At 39.7% G+C, this 22010-nt stretch overlaps 1 protein-coding gene across 1 annotated transcript in view; it reads left to right on the forward strand.

Annotated features, from left to right (window-relative positions):
* The window catches only part of RAB2A (RAB2A, member RAS oncogene family), a 71482-nt gene that overhangs the window by 12087 nt on the left and 37385 nt on the right, over nucleotides 1-22010 (forward strand). The window contains exons 2-3 of the mRNA XM_079796473.1: nucleotides 19266-19337; nucleotides 20338-20405. Of these exons, the coding sequence (XP_079652599.1) occupies nucleotides 19266-19337; nucleotides 20338-20405 (140 nt within the window). The remainder of the gene's footprint in view (nucleotides 1-19265; nucleotides 19338-20337; nucleotides 20406-22010) is intronic.

Consider the following 22010-nt stretch of genomic DNA (forward strand, 5'->3'; position numbering starts at 1 on the left):
GATCAGCTGCCTCCTGCACACTCCCCACTGGGTATGTGCCCGCAACCAAGGTACATGCCCTTGACCAGAATCGAACCTGGGACCATTAAGTCTACAGGCCGTCGCTCTATCCACTGAGCCAAACCGGTTAGGGCTGTTTTCTTCTCAGAGCTTCTCTTTCAACCCTAAAGGTAATTAGGACTGTGTGTTTTGGGTTTTAAACATTCTTTTCTTTCTTTTTTTGTTTTTTGGTCTATTTTTATTTACTTCAGAGAGAAAAGTAGAGGGAGAGAGAAATAGAAACATCAATGATGAGAGAATCATCGATCAGCTTCCTCCTGCACTCCCCTTACTGGGGATTGAGCCCACAACCCGGGCATGTGCCCTTGACCAGAATTGAACCTGGGACCCTTCAGTCCACAGGCTGACGTTCTAGCCACTGAGCCAAAACTGGCTAGGGCTATTTTCTTTTTTTTAAAGACAATCTTTTTATTAATGATTTCTGATTTTATGTCATTTAGTTATGAGAACATAGACTATGTGTATTGATTCTTCAGTGTTTGAGACTAATTTTGTAGCCAAGTACTTGGTCAGTGTTTATACATATCCCATGTATGCTTGAAAGTGTTTTGTGTACATGCAGGGTTCCACACATGTCCATTAGATTAGACTTGCTATTTGTGTGTCATGTCTTCTGTATTAATAGTCTTGAATTTGGGGGTTAGATGTTAACATCTATTATGATAATGGATTTTTTTGTTGTTGTTAGTTCTGTCATATTGAATCCCCCCCCCCCCAGTAAATTTGAGTGCTTATTTGTAAGATGTATATGGACTCAGGTCTTTACATCTTGCTGAAGTTACTCTTTTGTTACTGAGTTACCTTCCACTTTCTATATTTGGTAGTGTAGTTTTTGGTATTCCGGTATTAATATTACTTTTTGAATATTAACTTTTGGTTCATATTTGCCTAATAGTATGTACTTTATTCTTTTAATCCTCACTCAAGGATATGTTTTTATTGATTTTAGAGAGAGAGGAAGGGAGAGGAAGAGAGAGAAACATCGGTTGCCTCCCATACACATTATTACTGGGGATTGAACCCGAGACCTTTCAGTGTACAGAACGACTCTCCAACTGAGCCAAATTGGCCAGGGTGCCTAGCATGTACATTTTCATCCTCTCCTTTTTTCTTGGAATCAGATGTGGTTTTTTTGTTTTGTTTTAGGAAACAAAAATTACAGATACATTCGAAGCCCCTTATATACTCTTTTACCTTTCACCTCTTCATCCCTGGAGGTAATCTTCTCCTGAATTTGGTATTTATTATTCCTATGAAAGTTTCCAAATTATTACTACATATGCATGTATTAGTAAACAATGTACAATATTTTATGTAATTTTTTCAACTTTATGTTAATGGAATTGTGCTTGCTCTGAAACTTTTTCAACATTATTTTCAGGGATTTATCTGTATTAATATGTTTTGCTCAGTTTTGTTGATATTAGTTGTTGGATTGGTTTAATTTTAATTATGTTCTATTTTCTGGCTATACTAAAATTTTCCCATTCTTTTTACTTAAGGAAATTTTAGGGTGGGTTGGTTGTTATATTGTAAAAGACAGTATTGCATGGATTATTCATGTGCCTGCCTACTTGAACACATGTGCTAGAGTTCTGGAGGTATATCTTGAAGTGGAGTTGTGGGTGGAAGGTATACATATCTTGAGTTTACCAGCTAATCTGAATCATTCTCCAGAGTAGTTATCAGTTAACTTTCATTCTTGTTCTTTTAGCCCCTATATCACCCTTTTTTTTTTAAAGCCTGCACTTTTTATGATATTAAAAAATCAATATAAAAGGCTGTCTTTTACCAGGGGAATTTAATTATAGATAAATTTGAATTTATTTCTATCAGGTACCACCTTGGTTCAATCACATGGGGGAGGGATCAAGGCATAGATCACAGGTACGTCCATTTGCCATGGGCTTTTGGGTAAGGCAGGCACACAGCAATATGGCGGCCATGTTTCCCAAGCATATATAATGTCACCTGTTTGTAGGACAATGTAGAAAGAGTAATGGAAAAAAGATACCTTCTCCTAACTCTTGTTTTTTGCAAATTATCAATTAATTTAAATCCCTAAGTTTTTTATTTATAAAATGTCTATAGTACCAATATAGTGCTCCCTATAGCGTTGTTCATCAGTTAGGTTCTTTCTGGTTATTGCAGCTTAGACAGCACACTTGAAAATTTTCCAACAGCCTGCTATTTGTAATTAGAAAATCTTGATTAGTGTGGTGGCTGCTCTGCTTACTTGTTACTTTGGTAAAGTTCAAATCACTTCAACTTTCATTTTCTCATCTAGAAAAAAAGCAGTAGAAATGCCTGGCTTATCTTAACTCAGGATTTTTGTGAGTTTGAAGTAAACAATGTATGCAGGTTCCTTCTAAGCTGCAAAGTGCTTTTATTAATAGTAGTATCTTAGAGATAATGTTTCTAATCTGTTGAGTATCCTAAAATTAAGTTGCAGGGGGAGGGAAAGGAAGTGGGAAGGTCTTGCCTGTAAAAAAAAAACTATTCACTATGCTGACTTCAAACTGTAATCACTCGAAGAAAACAAGATCATGCATTACTCTGCAAAATGGCAGTTATTTGACCCTGAAATTCTCTCTGGATTTCATAAAAGGAAAAGTCTGTTTCTATTTCAACTGTTCTCGTAGCCCACTTGAGATTGAGAAGGATATCAAGTAGGAGGTGCTCTTTTTCATTAGTCTTCAGGGAAGAGTGGTAAGGCCAATATATAGTTGTTTTATAACTTGATTTCTTTTGGTACCTTCTGATAACGTCTTGAATGATTTCTCTCAATTTTGAACCCCTTTGGGAAGAGGCAGGTGTTTAGATCTGTGGAAGTCTTCAATATAAATGAATCTGTTGATCGAAGGTTATCATCTCTTTGGACAAAGTTTTTTTAGTTCAGTTTTTACTATTTTTTTATTATTTAAATATATTTTTATTGATTTTTTTACATAGAGGAAGGGAGAGGGATAGAGAGTTAGAAACATCGGATGATGGGAGGTGGGGGGGTAATGGGGGAATAAGGACACATATGTAATACCTTAATAAAGAAATTTAAAAAAAAATCGGATGTGAGAGAAACATCGATCAGCTGCCTCCTGCACACCCCCTACTGGGGATGTGCCCACAACCAAGGTACATGCCTTGACCAGAATTGAACCTGGGACCCTTCATTCCGCAGGCCGATGCTCTATCCACTGAGCCAAACCGATTAGGGCCAGTTTCTTCAAAGGGCAAAGTAAAAGGGTAGGTGTCTAAAATTACTTAGGCTCAAACTGTGGTACATCTACACAATGGAATACTATGCTGCCATAAAAAAAGAAGGAATTCTCATCATTTGCAGCAACCTGGATGGAATTGGAGAATATTATACTAAGTGAAATAAGCCAGTCAATGAAAGAAAAATACCACATGATCTCACTCATTTATGGATAATAAAGAACATTATAAACTGATGAACAAAAAGATAGATACAGAGACAGTAAAGCAACAAACAGACTTTCAAATTACAGGGGGAAAGTTAGGGAGGGGGGGGAGATAAGAAATCAAACGAAGGACTTGTATGCATGCATATAAGCATAAACAATGGACGCAAAACTCTGGGGGGGTGAGGGTGGGGGGGGTAATGGTAAGATATGTACACATATAATACCTCAATAAAAAAGAAAAAAAAAGAAAAATAAATAAAATTACTTAGGCTCAAAGTTTTATTTAACTTGATATAAAAATTATTAAATAGGGAAATGAGTTAGTTATTAGTTACACATTGAAGCAGTAATAATTGTATGCCTGGTGAGTTGATTCACCAGTCCTTTAAAGTATTTGTTACATGTTTTCAGGATAACGTTTGGTATGAGGTAAAGAAATTCAACTGATTTTGCAGACAGAATCCAAAATGATCTTGACAAGCAGAATAATTGGCTAAATTTAGCAAAATGGAATTTAATAAAATGAAGTTTAAGTCCTATATTTACTTTTATTTTTCAAATCTTAACCCAAGGATATGCTTATTGATTTTACAAAGAGGGCAAGGGAGAGAGAGAGAGACAGGCAGACACATCTATGTGAGAGAGAACATCAATTGGTTGCCTTTTGTATGTGTCCCAATGGGGGATCAAACCCACAGCCTTTAGATATATGGTACAGTGCTCCAACCAACTGAGCCACACCGGCCAGGGCCCTATATTTACTTTTTAAAACAACCATACAAATAGAGGTCAGCTGATTAAATAGCAGCACATTTTCTAAAAACTTAGTTTGACATGACATGGTTCAATTTGAGTCAGTTGAGTGATAAAGCTAACAAAGGAATAATTGTGCTACTGGGTTAGTAAAAGTAAAACGTATAGACAAGGCAGGTAATAGTTCTATTCTTGTCAGGACTCAACTATAAGTTAGTTATGGAAACACTTTAAAAAAATTTTTTAATGTTTTTATTTATCTTTTAGAGAGAGGAGGGAGAGGGAGAGAAGATAGAAATAGGAACATTGATCAGCTGCTTCCTGCATGCCCCCTACTGGGTTTAGATTCCACCACCCGCCGATCCACTGAGCCAGGCAGTTATGGAAACTTGTTACATATTGGAGTCTGTGCTCAGGAGACTGGTCAGGGTGGTATACGAAAGCGCTATCAACCATGACATTTTAGTTACAGTTGAAATAATGGAAACATTTTAACCTAAAAAAGACTTAAAGAATATAATAATGACTTATAAATACTTAGGTGATTGTCATATAAAAGAGGGCTTAAACAGCCTTTTGTGGCTTTTCACTGGCAGAACTAGGACCATGAGTAGAAGAAAGATTGATTTGGACCCCTATGAAATGGAAAGAGCTTGTTAAATGGTGTGTTGGGCCCTAGCTGGTTTGGCTCAATGGATAGAGTGTCGGCCTGCAGACTGAAGGGTCCCAGGTTCGATTCCAGCCAAAGGCACAGGCCTGGGTTGTGGGCTCAGTTCCCAGTAGGGGGCATGCAGGTGGCAGCCAATCAATGATTCTCTCTCATTGATGTTTCTATCTCTCTCTCCCTCTCCCTTCCTCTCTAAAATCAATAAAATATATATATTTTTTAAAATGGGGAGTTGGTTTGTTACTGGAACTGTTCTGATAGGGGTTTGATTGATTTCTATTGGGGCTTGGGTGATGGAATATATGCAAAAAATAGATGATTGGATTGGGTTTTTATTGATTTTTTTTTTTTTTTTTAGCGAGAGAGAGAGGGGGGGGGGGGGGGCGGGGATCACTGTGAGAAACATCAATTGGTTGGCCTCCTGTATGCACCCGGACTGGGGATTGACTGGGGATGGAACCCAAAATCTGGGTATGTGCCCTGACTGGAGATCAAACCCAAGACCCTTCAGTGCTTGGACAACACTCCAACCAACTGAACCATTCAGGCCAGGGTGGATTTTTTTTTCTTTTTAAAGAAGTTTAAGGTACTGTTTGGGCAGTCCCTATGGTGGAGTTAGAAAAATGAACAAGACTTTTCTACCCTAAAGGGGAAACCAGTTTGCTGCAGTAATTACAAGGTAACGTAACAGAGATATGTACAAGGAGTAAGAGAGCCTGGAAAGGGTTAATTGTAACTGGAGTGAATGGCTCAGAACAGATTCAGATTTTTGGTAAGCATTTATTGAGCACCTACTGTATGCTCAGTGCTGTGCTCTGACTTTCATATGTGTTCTTACAGTAATCCTATTGACCCTATTTTACAAATGAAAAATACAGGTGTGACATAATCAGACATAGTCTCATTTGTTTGAATAATTCCCTACTTAATAATCCTGTAGAATCAGTTTGTGCTTTTGGTCCTGTTTTTTATATTTGTTATCTGTTGAGAACAGAGAATTGAGCTGAGCTGCTTACAGTCTTTTATTTCACCAAAAAAGTTGGATGTCCTTATACCAGCAATGTGATACAGAGTGTGGGGGTATAGGGTTTTTGTCAGGATTTTGTGGGGGCCTAAGACTAAAGGATTCTTGGGATTGTAAAGAGCGTTATGTGGCATAGAGAATCCGGTTTTTATCCTCTGGAAAACTTCTAAGAAATAGCCTTATTCCCCATCTCTAAACAGGATAATTTTCTACCCTTTACTCATTTTTCTGACATTAATTAATGAGCCCTTTCCACTATTTAACCTTTCTTTCTTGACCTCCCCCCCGTCCCACCCCCAATCCTTTCTGGCTTAACATTTTCCTTCTTGGAGAATTTACCCGAGAAATAGAAAAATCATGTTGGATTTGAGTGTGAATATGTGAATTTTCAGCCTTAGTCATGAGTAAGTATTGTTAAAAAGTTCTACTGATCCTTTAGTGGTTTTTAGGGTTTTGAAAAGGAAACCAAAGCCTTTTATTTCACAACTCATTATTTTACTTGCAGGCTTCCTTGTAATTTTCTTATCACACCAACATTTAGTGTAACTATTTTTGATCACACTAGAAGTTTTGCTAGTTATTTAAATACCACGTATTATGGAGGTTGTTGGATGAGGCCCTAAAAGTATTGCTCACATAGTGTTTGATCCTAAAATAGGTCCATTTATATCTATCTATCTATCTATCTATATATATATATACACACACACACACACACACACACACACACGCGTGTGTGTGTGTGTGTGTGTGTGTGTGTAAATAAAATGGTGAAAGTGATAAGTGCTCATGGTAAAAAATGAAGATTAAATTCTCTACCATTTTACATAAATATGGTAAACAATGGTTTGTGTATCCTTCCAGAAGTTTTCTATACATCTATGTCTTACTTCGTGTGTGTTCCAATCCCACCAGTAGGGATTAGTACTGTTTTGTCCTATGCAATTAGTACTGTTTTGTCCTACGCATTTTTTTTTCACATAAGGGTGAATCTTGGGTGTATTAAAATATCACATATAAAACCTCTCTCATTGTTTTTAAGCACCTGCATAGCTGAACCACAGTTTAATCAGTTCCTGATTCTGTTAGTCTTTTTTTTTTTTTTTAAATACATTTTATTGATTTTTTTACAGAGAGGAAGAGAGAGGGATAGAGAGTTAGAAACATCGATGAGAGAGAAACATCGATCAGCTGCCTCCTGCACACCCCCTACTGGGGATGTGCCTGCAACCAAGGTACATGCCCTTGACCGGAATCGAACCTGGGACCCTTTAGTCCGCAGGCCGACGCTCTATCCACTGAGCCAAACCGGTTTCGGCTGATTCTGTTAGTCTTGGTTTGTGGTTCCAAATAGTAGAAACCTACTATAGCTAAATTAAGCATAAGATTTTATTGGGAAGATTAGAAGTCCACAGAATTGATAGGAAGGCAGTATTGTCAAGCTTGAAAATGGCAAAACCAAGGAAGGCACAAGGCACAGCCAAATTCCTGCTGTCAGTATAGCCTTCTGAAGAAGATGCGGGGCTCATGCCAGTATCTCTCATCTCCACTGTAGCTACCGTGGAGTCTCCGATACTGGAACACTCCTTCAAGAATCTATATTATGGACAATAGCATCTGATTAGCTCATCCTAGGTCACCCGTCTATTCCCTAGCTGCCAGGGAGCTCAAAGAAGGGTTCTCCGATGCTAGGTTGCCAAAAACCACAAATGTCCGGGACACTTTTTGATGAATATTATACGTACACGGTTCTGTGGTATGCATTCTTGTGCATTTGTGTAACAAAATTTGTGGGTCAACTAGGATATACATTTTACATTAGATAAATACTGCCAAATTACCTTCCATTAAAAAATATACGAAATAATATTTAATTTTGAGCTTGCTATATGTTTCATGTACTTAAATTCAGCAGGCTACTCTCAACATTGTGTTGACTGATGCTTCATCTACTAGTATGTTTGGGAGTTTAACAGTTTGACTTAGTTACTGTTAACATGTACTAGTACTTCTTGGGCTCTTATTAGTTTAATCTGGCAACTGCATAAAATAGTTCTTTTTGCTTACAGCCTTAACTTTGATACCCATTTCTATCATAACATACTATTTAGACATCATGTACAGTAAATTTTTTTCACAATTATTATAATGTACATTTAAGCTTTTTCTTTCCATAGCATTCTGAAAAAATACTCTCTTCAAGCTACTTCATTCAAATGTATTCCTGAGATGTGCACTTCTTAGTTGGCATCTTCGCTTATGAAAAACTGGGCAAATGCTCAGATTAGTGTACATTTAATATACCTGTTATTAGCTGGATCATTGTTTAGGATAAAGTCAGTATCAAAGAAATAGTATTCATTTTTTAAAACTTCATTAAATTTCTGCCCTATTCGGGTCATTTAGCTTATGAATATTGCCTCCTCCTTCTTAATATTGCTACTAATACCTGGAAAATGTGATAACATTCTTTTTAGTTAAGGGAGATATTGGATGCAAATAGTAATAAGTATCTGAGAAGAACAAATTCAGGAGGTTGGTGTAATGGAAAATATGATTTAGAATCAAAACACCCAATTTTGATTTTCAATTCTCCCTCTTATTTTATTAACTTGAGACATAACACTTACCTCAGTTTCTTCATCTTTAAAATAAGGTTGTTATTCCAACTTTACTGATTTCATAGACTTACTGTTATGGTGAGATTGTGTATGAAGAGGGAGCATATTTTCACCTTCGTATTGTCAAAGGCCATGCAGATATTTTACTAAGTGTACCGGTTAATAATGCGAATTTTGTAATAAAAGAAAACATGATAATTTCAAGAGAACCCTCAAAAGTGTTTTATTCAAAGTAATGTCCATCGCAAGGTACACATTTCCCCATCTTTCAGGTAATTTGTGGATACTGTCCTAATAGAACTTCTCTTGATTTGAGGCAAACCATTCAGAGACCCAATTTTCCACTTCTTCGTATATTTTGAAGTGCTGCTCAGAAAGTGCGTGTGCCATCGATCGGAAAAAGTGGTAATCTGAAGGAGCAAGGTCTGGTGAATACAGCGGGTGGGTTAATACTTCCCAGGCAAGATCTTTTAACATGTCTTTAACTGGTTTTGAAGTGTGTGATGGTGCGTCATCATGAAGCAAAATTACTTTGCCGTGTCTTTTGGCCCATTCTGGTCATTTCACCATCAAAGCATGGTTCAAATTGATTATTTGTTGTCGTTAGCAATCAGTATTAACGGTTTCACCTGGTTTTAGAAGCTCATAATACACCACACCTTCCTGATTCCACCAAACACAGAGCATTGTCTTCTTTCCGAAGCGATTTGGCCTTGCAGTTGATGTTGATGGTTGACCTGGATCAACCCATGATTTTGTGTGTTTGGGATTCTCAAAATAAATCCACTTTTCATCACCAGTCACAATTCGATGCAAAAAAGACTTTCTTTCGTGCTGTTGAAGCAGCATTTTACTGATGACTTTTCGGTTTTCCATTTGTCTTTCATTCAGTTGATGTGGCACCCATTTTCCTTCCTTTAAAATTTTTCCCATTGCTTGTAAATGATCATAAATAGTTTGCTGAGCAACGTTTAATCTTTCTGCAAGTTGTTTTTGAGTTTGACACGCATCTTCACCCAACAATGCTTGTAATTGTTGGTCTTCAAACTTTTTCTGTTGACCTGGACGTTCTTTGTCTTTCACATCGAAATCATCACTTTTAAAGAGTTTAAGCCAGCGTTCACAAGTATCTTGAGATGGAATATGTTCATCATAAGCTTCCCGAAGTATACAACAACTTTTTCTTCAAAATAAAGTAATGAGTTAAAACTTTCCACAAATGCTCTTTTTTCGCACGAAATTCGACATTTTTAAGCATAAAAATATCTATGATGTTAACACCGTCAGCAAATTTGACATATGAAGTTTTGAAGCTTGCTGTCAATACAACAAAATAGCATACATATCAAATCGCATATATATCAACATATGTGTAACTCCATCTATTGAAAAAAATCCGCATTATTAATTGGTACACCTAGTAAATAACACAAGTATATTAGTATAAACTTGGTTTATAGGGCTCCATAGATACAATAAAAAAGAAATGTCCATATTGAAGTGGTTTTTTGAATATTTGACAGATAGCATGTAGTCCAGCTATTTTAAACTGGGTAATTGCCAAAGATAGTAAGTCAAAACCAAAATCATGTTTTGAACTTAATCTGTACTGTGGTGAAATATATCTCCAGCATTTTCAGTTATTTATCTGTTATACTTAGCATGTAGTAGCTTCAGATTGGTTGTAGTTGGAAAACTTAAACTGAAAAGGATTGGACACTGAAACTACTAGCATTTTATTTTTTATTAGAGGCCCGGTGCACGAAATTTGTGCATGGGGGTGTGTGTCCCTCAGCCCAGCCTGCACCCTCTCCAATCTGGGACATCCCTCCACAATCCAGGATTGCTGGCTCCCAACTGTTGCCTGCCTGCCTTCTTGATTGCCCCTAACCACTTCTGCCTGCCAGCCTGATTACCCCCTAACCACTCCCCTGCCAGCCTAATTGATGCTTAACTGCCCTCCCGTGCACGCCTGGTCACCCCTAACTGCCCTCCCCTGCAGGCTTGATCGCCCCCAACTGCCCTTCCTTGCAGGCCTGGTCCCTCCCAACTGCCCCCCCCCCTTGCTGGCCATCTTTTGGCGGCCATCTTGTGTCCACATGGGGGCAGCCATCTTGTGTGTTGGAGTGATGGTCAATCTGCATATTACTCTTTTATTAGATAGGATAGAGGCCTGGTGCATGGGTGGGGGCCAGTTGGTTTTCCCTGAAGGGTGTCCCAGATCAGGGTGGGGGTTCCCTTGGGGCGTGGGGCAGCCTGGGCGAGGGGCCTGTGGTGGTTTGCAGGCCGGCCACACCCCCCAGCAACCCAAGCAGAGGCCCTGGTATCTGGGCTTTATTTATCTTCTATAATTGAAACTTAGTAGCCTTTAGCGGAGGCCTGGGCCGGCCAGGATGTGCAGGAAGCTTGGCTTCCTCCATCGCCGGGGGCAACCCAAGCCTCCTGTTCGCTTGTAACCACAGCCATTTTTGTTGGGATTGATTTATCTTCTATAATTGAAACTTTGTAACCTTCAGCAGAGGCCTGGGCCAGCCAGGGTGTGCAGGAAGCTTGGCTTCCTCCATCGCCAGAGGCACCCCTAGCCTCCTGCTCGCTCCGTGGCCGAAGCCATCTTGGTTGCGTTAATTTGCATACTTGCTCCTGATTGGCTGGTGGGTGTGGCTTGTGAGTGAAGCTGAGGTACAGTCAATTTGCATATTACTCTTTTATTAGATAGGATTTATTTATTTCCACTGTGAAGAAACTACTAGCATTTTAGTTGGATGTATTTAGGGTAGTGGTCCTCAAACTTGACTGCACATTAGAATCACCTGGAGAGCTTGGTAAACTACAGACTGCAGGGTTCTACCCCAAAGTTTGTGATTCAGTAAGTCTGGGATGGTGCTAATTGCATTCTAACAAGTTTCCAGATAATGCTGATACTGCTGGGGTAGGTGTTTTAGGGAAACTGTATAATTTATATCTTCCAAGATGATCCATACTTTATCAGAACAAGAGGAATAACTGAGCCTGCCCCTGGTAAACCAGGATAATATAAGGTCATCCTAATTTTATATAATGGAAAAACCTTTTTACAAAGAGGTTTATGTAATAGAATTGTCACCTGGTGGATGACTCATGCTACCCAAGTTGTATTTATTATGTTAAATTGCGAACAGATGATTCAGTCAGATTTCTCCCTTGATTCCTGTCCTTGTAAACGTTAATTAAAAGATAATAGAAGTATTCTAGATTCTTTAGCTGATTTATTTTGCCATGAATACTGGCAAAATTATTGTAGATGAGTTCTTGAGTTCTTTCATTGGATGTGTAGCTGGATTAGATATTAGAAAGTAATTTCCAAGTTTGTTTTTGTTAATCTTCACCCAAGAATATTTTTTTCTGTTGATTTTTTTTTTTTTTTAAAGAAAGAGAGTGAAAGGGAGGGAGAGAGAGAAACATCTAAGTGAGAGAGATACATCGATTGGTTGCCTCCTGCATGTACCTGACCAGGCGAGGATTGAGCCCGCAGCAGAGGTATATACCCTTGACCGGAATGGAACCCACGACCCTTCAGTCCGCGGGCAGACCTCTAACCACTTAGCAAAACCGACTAGGGCCCAAGTTTGTTTTTTATAAGCCCCAATAATAGGTACATATTATGTTGCAACCCAGTGTTCGGATATGTTCTAAAACAAAAGTTCCCAAACAGTACTATCCTAACCTTGTATAGTACTAGTATATACAGTCTAATATTTATTATTTTGTTCTAGTCATTTTTTAATGCTAGTTGTGACCTAACTGGTTATAGTCTACTGTTTAAAAATCACTGCACAGCCGGGCTGGTGTGGTTTGGGTTGAGTGTCTACTCAGGAACAAAGTGGTCTGGTTTGATTCCTAGTCAGGGCACATGCCAGGTTTTCGGGCTCAATCCCCAGGAAGGGCCAGGTAGGAGACAGCTGATAGATGATGTTTCTTTCTCATCGATGTTTCTATCTCACTATCCCTCTCCCTTGCTCTCTCTTGAAAAATCAATAAAAACATTTTTAAAAAATCTCTGCGCAAAGGACCTCTGATTTCAACAAACTGTGACATTCTAAGATTCTGAAAGGTAGGTAGTTATACTTCACTTTTCTCTACTCTGATTCTTCTCAAACACTCTAGCCATTCTCCACCATTACAATAAGGTAATGGGAGAAGTTGTCAGGAATTAGGAAAGAAAGGAAAATGATGCTATTTTTACCACATTCTGCTACCTGTCTTGCTGTTAGCTTTAATTTATTTATTCCCTGTGAAAATTGGCATATGCTCCATTTTATTTTCTAATTTATAAAAATTTAAATTGCATGTAGCTTTGTATTTGTGAAAATATTGCACCAAAAAAAAAAGACAAATGAGGTCTTTGCTAAGAAAATCTAAACTCATCTTATATTCAGAAACATTCAACTTCAAAATAAATTTGACTTACCTTAATAAAGGATGTATTAATCATACTAGTTGTATCAGTCAGTGTCCAACTAGGAGACAGAAACCACACAGGAATTTGAACAGGGGAAAGTCTAATGTAAAGAATCATTAACTATAATGTGGAATTAGAGTAATGGAAAATTAACTAAGAAGTAAAGAGAACACTAAAGAATATAGTACGCAGATAAAGGGCATAGCTACTACCCGTAAGACTGAGGCAGAGCATGGAAGGAAGGAACAAATCCGGCATCCATACCTCCTTGGAGGGGCATGGTTGAGGCCCACTGGATGGCAGAGAATTTCACTGAGAGGCCAAAAGTACTACATTGGAAAATTCCGGAGAGAATTCAGTAAACAATTCATAAATTTTAAATTGTATGCAGATCTGAGTAGTGTGATGATATCTCATGCTGTCCCACTGTATCCTGCCCAGACATGAATCATCCCTTTGTCCAGTGTCTCCACATTGTAGACGCTTGCCGCCAATTAGTCCCTCAGTAGCCATCTGGATTATCAGATCAGCTGTGGTGGTATTGCAGTGCTCATGTTCAGGTCACCTTATTTTACTTACTGATGGCCTCAAAGTGCAAGAGTAGTGATGCTGACAATTTGGATATGCCACAAAAAGCCATAAAGTGTTTTTCTTCAAGTGAAATGTGAACGTTCTGGACTTAATACGTGGGGGGGGGGGGGGGGGGAATCATATTCTGAGGTTGCTAAGATCTATGGTGAGAACAAATCTATCTGAAAAGTGAAAGTCATGCTAGTTTTGCTCTGCCTCAAACTGTGTTAAGTTATAGGTACAGTTCATAAGTGCTTAGTTAAGGTGGAAAAGGCATTAAGTTTGTGGATGGAAGATATGAGCAGAAAATGTGTTCCTATTGACAGCAATGTGTTGCAGCAGAAAGCATTGTGCCTTTAGGAAGATTTCAGCAAGGGGTTCCCTGAAATGAGTGACCACGTTCAGATAACCTTTATTGAAGTATGTTATTACAATGTTTCTATTATTTATTGCTAATTTCTTACTGTGCCTAATTTATAAATTAAACTTTATCATAGGTATTTAAATATAGGAAAAATCATAGTATAAATGGGGTTCAGTACTATCTACAGTTTCAGGCATTCACTGAGGGTCTTAGAATGTATCCCCCCAGATAAGGGAGACTGCTGTGCAAAAAGGTGAATGTTACTGCTTTTAAAGAAGGAAGGTGGATGTATGAACTGACAAAGCATAATTTAATAAGTGCTTAATAAAGTATGTATAGAATATTCTGGCTTTGGCACGGGATAAAGTGTCAGCCTGCCTTTAGGCATTGGGGAACAAAAAAGAAGGAGATATAGTATCTCTTTTATTCTCCACATGCTAGCTCTTGTATTCCTCACAATAGTCTTATGAATAAGGTAGGTGATAATATGATAACTATCTATACTAATAGCCTAGCCCTGACGCCGTAATGCCCTCATGCCGTCACAAGATGGCTGTGCGTGCAGAGGAGGCGGGGCCTGGTGGCCGCTCCAGCCTACCTCTTTGGGGCAATCCATCGAGGAGCCCCAGATGGGTGGGCGGGGCCTACCTCTTTGGGGTTATTGATCGCGGGGCTCCCGCACTATGAGAGGTCACAGGTCAAGCTGGGGGACCGTCACCGCCCCCCCCCCCCCGCCCCGCCGAGTGCACGAATTTTGTGCACTGGACCACTAGTCCTATATAATAAAGCGGTAATATGCAAATTGACCATCACTCCAACGCACAAGATGGCCACCCCATGTAGACACAAGATGGCCGGCAGGGGAGGGCAGTTGTGGGCAATCAGCCCAGCAGGGGAGGGCAGTTGGGAGGGACCAGGCCTGCAAGGGAGGACAGTTGCAGGGGACCAGGCCTGCAGGGGGGCAGTTGCGAGGACCTGGCCTGCAGGGGAAGGCAGTTGGGGGGAACTAGGCCTGCAGGGGAGGGCAGTTGGGGGGAACTAGGCCTGCAGGGGAGGGCAGTTAGGGGCAATTGGGCTGGCAGGGGAGCAGTTAGGCGTCGATCAGGCTGGCAGAGGGAGTAGTTAGGGGGTGATCAGGCTGGCAGGCAGAAGCAGTTAGGGGCAATCAGGCAGGCAGGTGAGCAGTTGGGAGCCAGCAGTCCTGGATTGTGAGAGGGATGTCCGACTGCCCGTTTAGTGGGATTGGACCTAAACAGGCAGTTGGACATCCCTCGAGGGGTCCCAGATTGGAGAGGGTGCAGGCTGGCCTGAGGGATACCCCCCTCCCCCAGTGCATGAATTTCTCACACGAGGCCTCTAGTCTATATAATAAAAGCCTAAGCGACCATTACGGCTGAATGACCAGTCACTATAATGCACACTGACCACCAGGGGGCAGAAGTTCAACGCAGGAGCTGCTCCCTGCTGGTCAGTGCACTCCCAAAGGGGGAGCCCACTCAGCCAGAAGCCGGGCTCACGGCTGGTGAGCACAGTGGCGGTGGCAGGCGCCTCTCTCGCCTCCACGGCAGCACTAAGGAGTAGCAAGCAGGTGGGCAATAAGAAGTGAGGGGTCCCGGACTGCGAGAGGGTGCAGGCTGGGCTGAGGGACAGCCCCCCCCCCCCCCAGTGCATGAATTTTGTGCACTGGGCCTCTAGTTATATAAATAAGCAGACAAGGCCTAGAGACCTGAAACAACTTTTTCTACCAGTATCATACACAGCATTCAGATGTAATCCAGTATATTTGTTATCTCTTAAATTGGTGGTGTACTTTGAAATGCAGAAAGCTACAATAGTAAAAGTTGACCAAATGTAAAGCACAGGACTAGGTACTACTATGAGGGATTTCAAAAGTGGCTCCAGATGGTGTGGCTCAGTGGTTGAGCATCTACCTGTAAACTAGGAGGTCACAGTTAGATTCCCGGCCAGGGCACATGCCCGGGTTGTGGGCTCAATCCCCAGTAGGCAGCATGCAGGAGGTAGCTGATGTTTCTCTTTCTCCCTCTCGCTTCCTCTCTCTAAAATCAATAAAAACATTAAAAAAAAATAAAATAAAACACTGGAAGGGCAGAAGATTGGATGTTGTGGGTGGGGTTGAAAGATGACATCACAAAAAGAAACAAACAGTTTAGGGGAAAAGGAGAGGTTAAAACTTAGGTAAGGATTTAGGCTACACAGTGACTTCCTTCAAAGAGTATATATGATAGAAAGGGAAGGAAAAAAAGTTATTTTGTGGTGGAGAAACTTGGCAAGCTACCTCACTTAGGTGATCAAGGTTAACATCAGTAGTAATCAGTCAATTGATAGTATGTACCCTTATTTTGATGTGATAAAAATTGTACATTGTGATCTTTCTCCCAAACACCCATAATTACAGTCAATCATGGGAGAAAAAAAAAATCAGACAAAACCCAATTAAGGGACATTCTACAATATACCTGACCAGTACCCTTAAAACTGTTAAGGTCGCCGAAACCGGTTTGGCTCAGTGGATGGAGCGTCGGTCTGCGGACTGAAGGGTCCCGGGTTCGATTCTGGTCAGGGGCATGTACATTGGTTGCGGACACGTCCCCGGTGGGGGGTGTGCAGGAGGCAGCTTGTAGATGTTCTCTCTCATTGTTGTTTCTAGCTCTCTATCCCTCTCCCTTCCTCTCTGTAAAAAATCAATAAAATATATATATTTTTAAAACATAAAAATAAATAAAACTGTTAAGGTCATCAAAAACAAGGAAAGTGAGAAACTATCACAGCCAAGAAGAACCTAAGGACACATGACATTCAAATGTAATGTGGTATCCTGGGTGGGATCGTGGCAGAAAAGAGGCATTAGGTAAAAACAGAGGTTTCCTAAAGAATGCAGGCTAAGTAATTAACTACTCAAGTTAAGGCTTCTCCACTCACTCTTGTGTCTATAGATGCTCAGCAAATAGTAAAAAGAGAACTCATTAAAAATGTTAAAACTCCTAAGTGATATAACCATCAAATGATCTAAATGGTAGAGTTAGAAAGGAATATCATCTATCTTCATTTTCTGGCTCAATTCTCTGCACATATAGTACAAATCACATTGGTAATCCCTCTCAGGCAGCTATCTTCCTGAGATAGTGAGAAAAATTCAGAATTAGCTGTATGTGCAAATTTACTCTTTTTTAAAATTTTGTATAAGCGTTAATTTAGGCCAAACTGATGACAATGTCCAGGAAGCAAGATCTCAAATGCTTTTCTCTCCTTTTTAAATAGACAGCTAAGACAATTTTTGTAGTAAGATAGGAAGGAAAGAAAGAGGCTTTATAACACTTGCTTTGTATCCATTATGTACTGGAGATACATTCTTTTTTTAAAAAAATATATATTTTTATTGATTTTAGAGAGGAAGGGAGAGGAATAGAGAGAAACATCAATGATGGGAGAGAATCATTGATCGGCTGCCTCCTGCACACTCCCTACTGGGGATCGAGCCTGCAACCCAGGCATGTGCCCTTGGCTGGAATCGAACCTGGGACCCTTCAGTCCGCAGGCCAACGCTCTATCCACTGAGCCAAATCGGCTAGGGCTGGAGAAGATACATTCTTGAATGTGGCCTCTATCTTAATGGAGCTCGTGTTCTGTTAGTGGTCATATTCTGTTGTGGGAGAGCCAATCATTCAGCAAAATTAAGTGCCTTATCTCTCATAAGACAGCAAGTGACAAGATGTTCATTGTCCTTCTCTCATGAGTTTATAATCTAGAAGACATTGAACAGCTTAGTTTAAGTGTCACTTCCTCAGAAAGACCTTCTCTATCCCTTCAGTCTAAATTCTCTTCTGTTACTCATCCTAATAACACTTTATTCTCTTCTTTCAAATGGTGATTATTACAATTATTTCAAATTACAATTCATACAAATTATTTGGGCATTCATCCTGTTTAATTTCTCTACCTGTATTAAACTATAAGGATGGAAGCAAAACAGTTTTCCACACAATTGGATTTTCAAGTCCCTGGTGCAGTGCATAGTTAGCATTCAATAAAGACTTTTTGAATAAATGAATGAATGAATGAATGAATGAATGAATGAATGGAAATGAATGAATGATGTCTGCCTTTAGTGTTTTGAAGAAGTGCAGGATGCTATCAAGCAGGCAGACTTGGACTCTAGTGTGAGGATAAGTGCCTGAAAATGAATAGGAAGATAGTGGTATTGATATTCAATATACAATTCTGATTAAAAGGCAAGTAGGACAAATATAGGAAATAGGCCTTCAATTTAGGAATGTGCAAGTTATTTATAACCTTAATGCAGTGAAATTTGGAGGTAGAGTGAAGGAATGCAATTCAGATTATAGTTCATCCTGAAATGAATTAGTCAGAAGATACAAAAGCTTTTTCAAGAAAAATTGATCCAAACACTGCTAGCTTATTTATTTCTAGAGGCCCGGTGCACGAATTTGTGCGTGGGTGGGGTCCCTCGGGGTGGCCTGTGGGGATTGGGCCCTAGCTCTCTCCCCAGCACCGCACAGTGGCCTGGTACCGCCCGCTCACCTGCTCCACCATCCTTCCGCGGTCCCGCTCTCTTGCTGCCTCCACTGCTGCCCACTGCCAGCACCACGGCGCCGATGCCCGCCATGTTCTACGCCACCCCCTGGTGGTCAGTGCACGTCATAGCAAGCGGTCGAACTCCTGGTCAAACAATTTGCATATTAGGTTTTTATTTAGGATAGAAAAGAAGATAAACTACAAAAAGAGGAAATTGTTTTTAGATATTTTTAGTATTACACAAAAAGGAAGCATGAACACTTAATAGCATGAGTACTGTGGTAGAGGCTACTGGGAGGACCTCAGTTATCTTCTGGGAGTTTTTCCCACTTTCATCTTTCATATTGAAATGTTGAATGAATAAGAAAGGATGAAAGGATGTTTTGGATTGGTTAACATCTTTCGTCTAAATTCTCAGTCCTCTAATTTCTTTCTTTCTTCTTTTTTTTTTTAATCCTTACCTGAGGATATTTTTCCATTGCTTTTTAGAGAGAGTGGGAAGACAGAGGGAAAGACAGAGAAATATCAATGTGAGAGAAACATGTCGATTGGTTGCCTCCTGCATGAGGCCCAACCAGGGCCCAAGCCAGGGAGGAGCCTGCAGCCGAGGTAATTGCCCTTTACTGAAATCAAACCCGGGACCCTTTGGTCTGCAGGCAGACGCTCTATAGCCCTCTACTCTCTTAAGAGCACTGGAAACTCTGGCTGCCTGTTTTCCTTGTGCTTTTGTAAAATTTCTTCATTTCTGTGAGTTTGGTGTCTTAATTTTTATTTTTTTTTAACTTTCAGGTGTTGGTAAATCATGTTTATTGCTACAGTTTACAGACAAGAGGTTTCAACCAGTGCATGACCTTACTATTGGTAAGTTTTATAAATGAGATGAGAAGCATTAGAAAATTTTGGATAGTGGAAATGGAATATGCTTCCAGTCGGGAACAACTAGGGTCCAATTGAATAGTTATGAGTCAAAAAAAATCAGTGAAACTATTTGTTGCTGTGCAGAGTTCAGTCTCCATAACTTTTAAAAAATATAAGTATAATTAATATTGCCAATTTTGTAAAAGTGATTGATATGCAGCAGGACATTAATACTTGCTTTTTAACTTTTATTGTTGAAAGTATTACATATATCCCCCGTTTTTCCCCATTGACCCCTTCTAGACTTCTCCTGCCCCCCATCTCAGGCTTTCCCCACACTATTCTCTGTGTCTATGGGTTATGCATATATGCATACAAGTTCTTTGGTTAGTCTCTTCCCACCCACCCAAGACATTAATAATATTTTTTATTGTGTTTAATGATTAAACAAATGAGAGACAATATAGCATAGGGGTAAGAAGCATCTTAGAGCCCTGGAAACAGCACCTGTACAGTGGTTCTGCAGCAGAGGTGGTCTTAGCCGGTCAGTTTCAGTATCTTCATCCCTCTACCCCAAATGTCAGTCCCAGAGAAGCAGCATCTGCCTGCCTTGTCTGCCCACCCTTGATAATAGTAAAGGGCCTGTTTCTTGTTTGTAGTTGTTTTTTTGTCATATTTAACATTGTGCATTGGATTAAAGAAATCTTTTTTTTTAATATAGAAATCTTTTTTATTGATTTCAGAGAGAAAGGGAGAGGGAGGGAGAGAGAGAAACATCAATGATGAACCACTGAACCAAACCGGCCAGGGCAGCTTATATCTTATTAGCACCTCTACCTTAGCTTATATGTTTACTAAGGATAGGAGCTGTATTTGTAAAAATTCATCTGTATATCACCTGGCATAGTATGTCCTCCAACTAAACATCTTTTTCTTTTTAATACTTAAATGTGAAATATATTCCCATTAGATTATGTAACAAATCGTTTTCTACTCTATTCAGGTGTAGAGTTTGGTGCTCGAATGATAACTATTGATGGGAAACAAATAAAACTTCAGATATGGGATACGGTAAGTATAGCAAAAATACATTGTATGACTTGAGTAAAGTTCTATAAAAATACATTGTGTGTTTATTTTGTTTTCATGTTATTTTATGCCTGTTATGATTTGTTAAACACAAACACCCCTACAGCCATGAGATGAAATGTAGTACCAGAAAGATTAGTTTTTCTCCTTCTTTTTTTTTTTAAATCCTCACCTGAGAATATGTTTATTTATTTTAGAGAGAGGGTAAGATGCGGGGGGATGAAAGGGGAAAGAGAGAGAGTGAGAGAAACATCCAGGTCAGAGAGAAACATCGATCGGTTGCCTCCCATACATGCCCTGACTAGGAATTGAACCCTCAACCTTTCAACCCACTAAGCCACACCAGCCAGGGCAAGATTAGTTGTTTTTTTTTTTTTAAATATATTTTATTGATTTTTTACAGAGAGGAAGAGAGAGGGATAGAGAGTTAGAAACATCAATGAGAAACATCGATCAGCTGCCTCTTGCACACCCCCTACTGGGGATGTGCCCGCAACCTATACCAGGTACATGCCCTTTACCGGAATCGAACCTGGGACCCTTGAGTCCGCAGGCCAACGCTCTATCCACTGAGCCAAACCGGTTTCGGCCAAGATTAGTTTTTTATGCACTATTTTCAACAGGTGTACCCCAGCTATTGGATGTTGGTGAACATGAATGCTCAGGCTGTGATCTAAACATAAATACTACAGAAATATGTTTTTAAGAAAAACAAGCAGCATGTCTGAAATACACATGTGAGGTACAATATGAATGCCAACACTGTAGAGCCTTGATCTGACAGTGCATTAATTTTACAAGTTTGATTTAGTGTCAACCACTTGAAGCCACCTTGCTTTCAATCCTAATTCTATCATTTACGTTCACTGACTGCCTATTACTTGCTATATAATTTTAAAAAACCTTTTTATTGAATTTATTGGAGTGACATTTGTTAATAAAATTATATAGGTTTCATGCCCAGCTAGTGTGGCTCAGTGGTTGAGCATCGACCTATGAACCAGGAGGTCATGGTTCGATTCCAGGTCAGGGCACATGCCCAGGTTGCGGGCTCGATCCCCAGTAGTGGGTGTGCAGGAGGCCAGCTGGTTAATGATTCTCTCTCATTATTGATGTTTCTATCCTTCTCCCTTCTTCTCTGAAATTAATAAAAATGTATTTTTAAAAATTACATATTTTCAGGTGTGCATTTTATAATATATCATCTGTATATTGTATTGTTTTCACCACCCCAAGTCACATCTCCTTTCATCAACATTTATCCTTCTCTTTACCCTCTTCTAACCTTCCCAAGCCCTCTTTCCCTCTGGTAATCACCATACTGTTGTCTGTGTCTATGAATTTTTTTTCCTTTACTTAATCTCCTTGACCTTTTTCACCCAGACCCTCTCTCCTCTGATAGCTGTTCATCTGTTGTTCTCTGTATCTATGAGTCTGTTTTCTATTTTGCTTGTTAGTTTGTTTTGTTCATTAGATTCCACAAGTGAAATCTTAAGGTATTTGTCTTTCTCTGATTGGCTTATTTCACTTAGCATAATACTCTCCAGGTCTATCCATGCTGTCACAAAAGGTAAGATTTCCTTTTTT

This window comes from Cnephaeus nilssonii, assembly GCF_951640355.1.
Source record: "Cnephaeus nilssonii genome assembly, chromosome: 18".
Lineage (NCBI taxonomy): Eukaryota > Metazoa > Chordata > Mammalia > Chiroptera > Vespertilionidae > Cnephaeus > Cnephaeus nilssonii.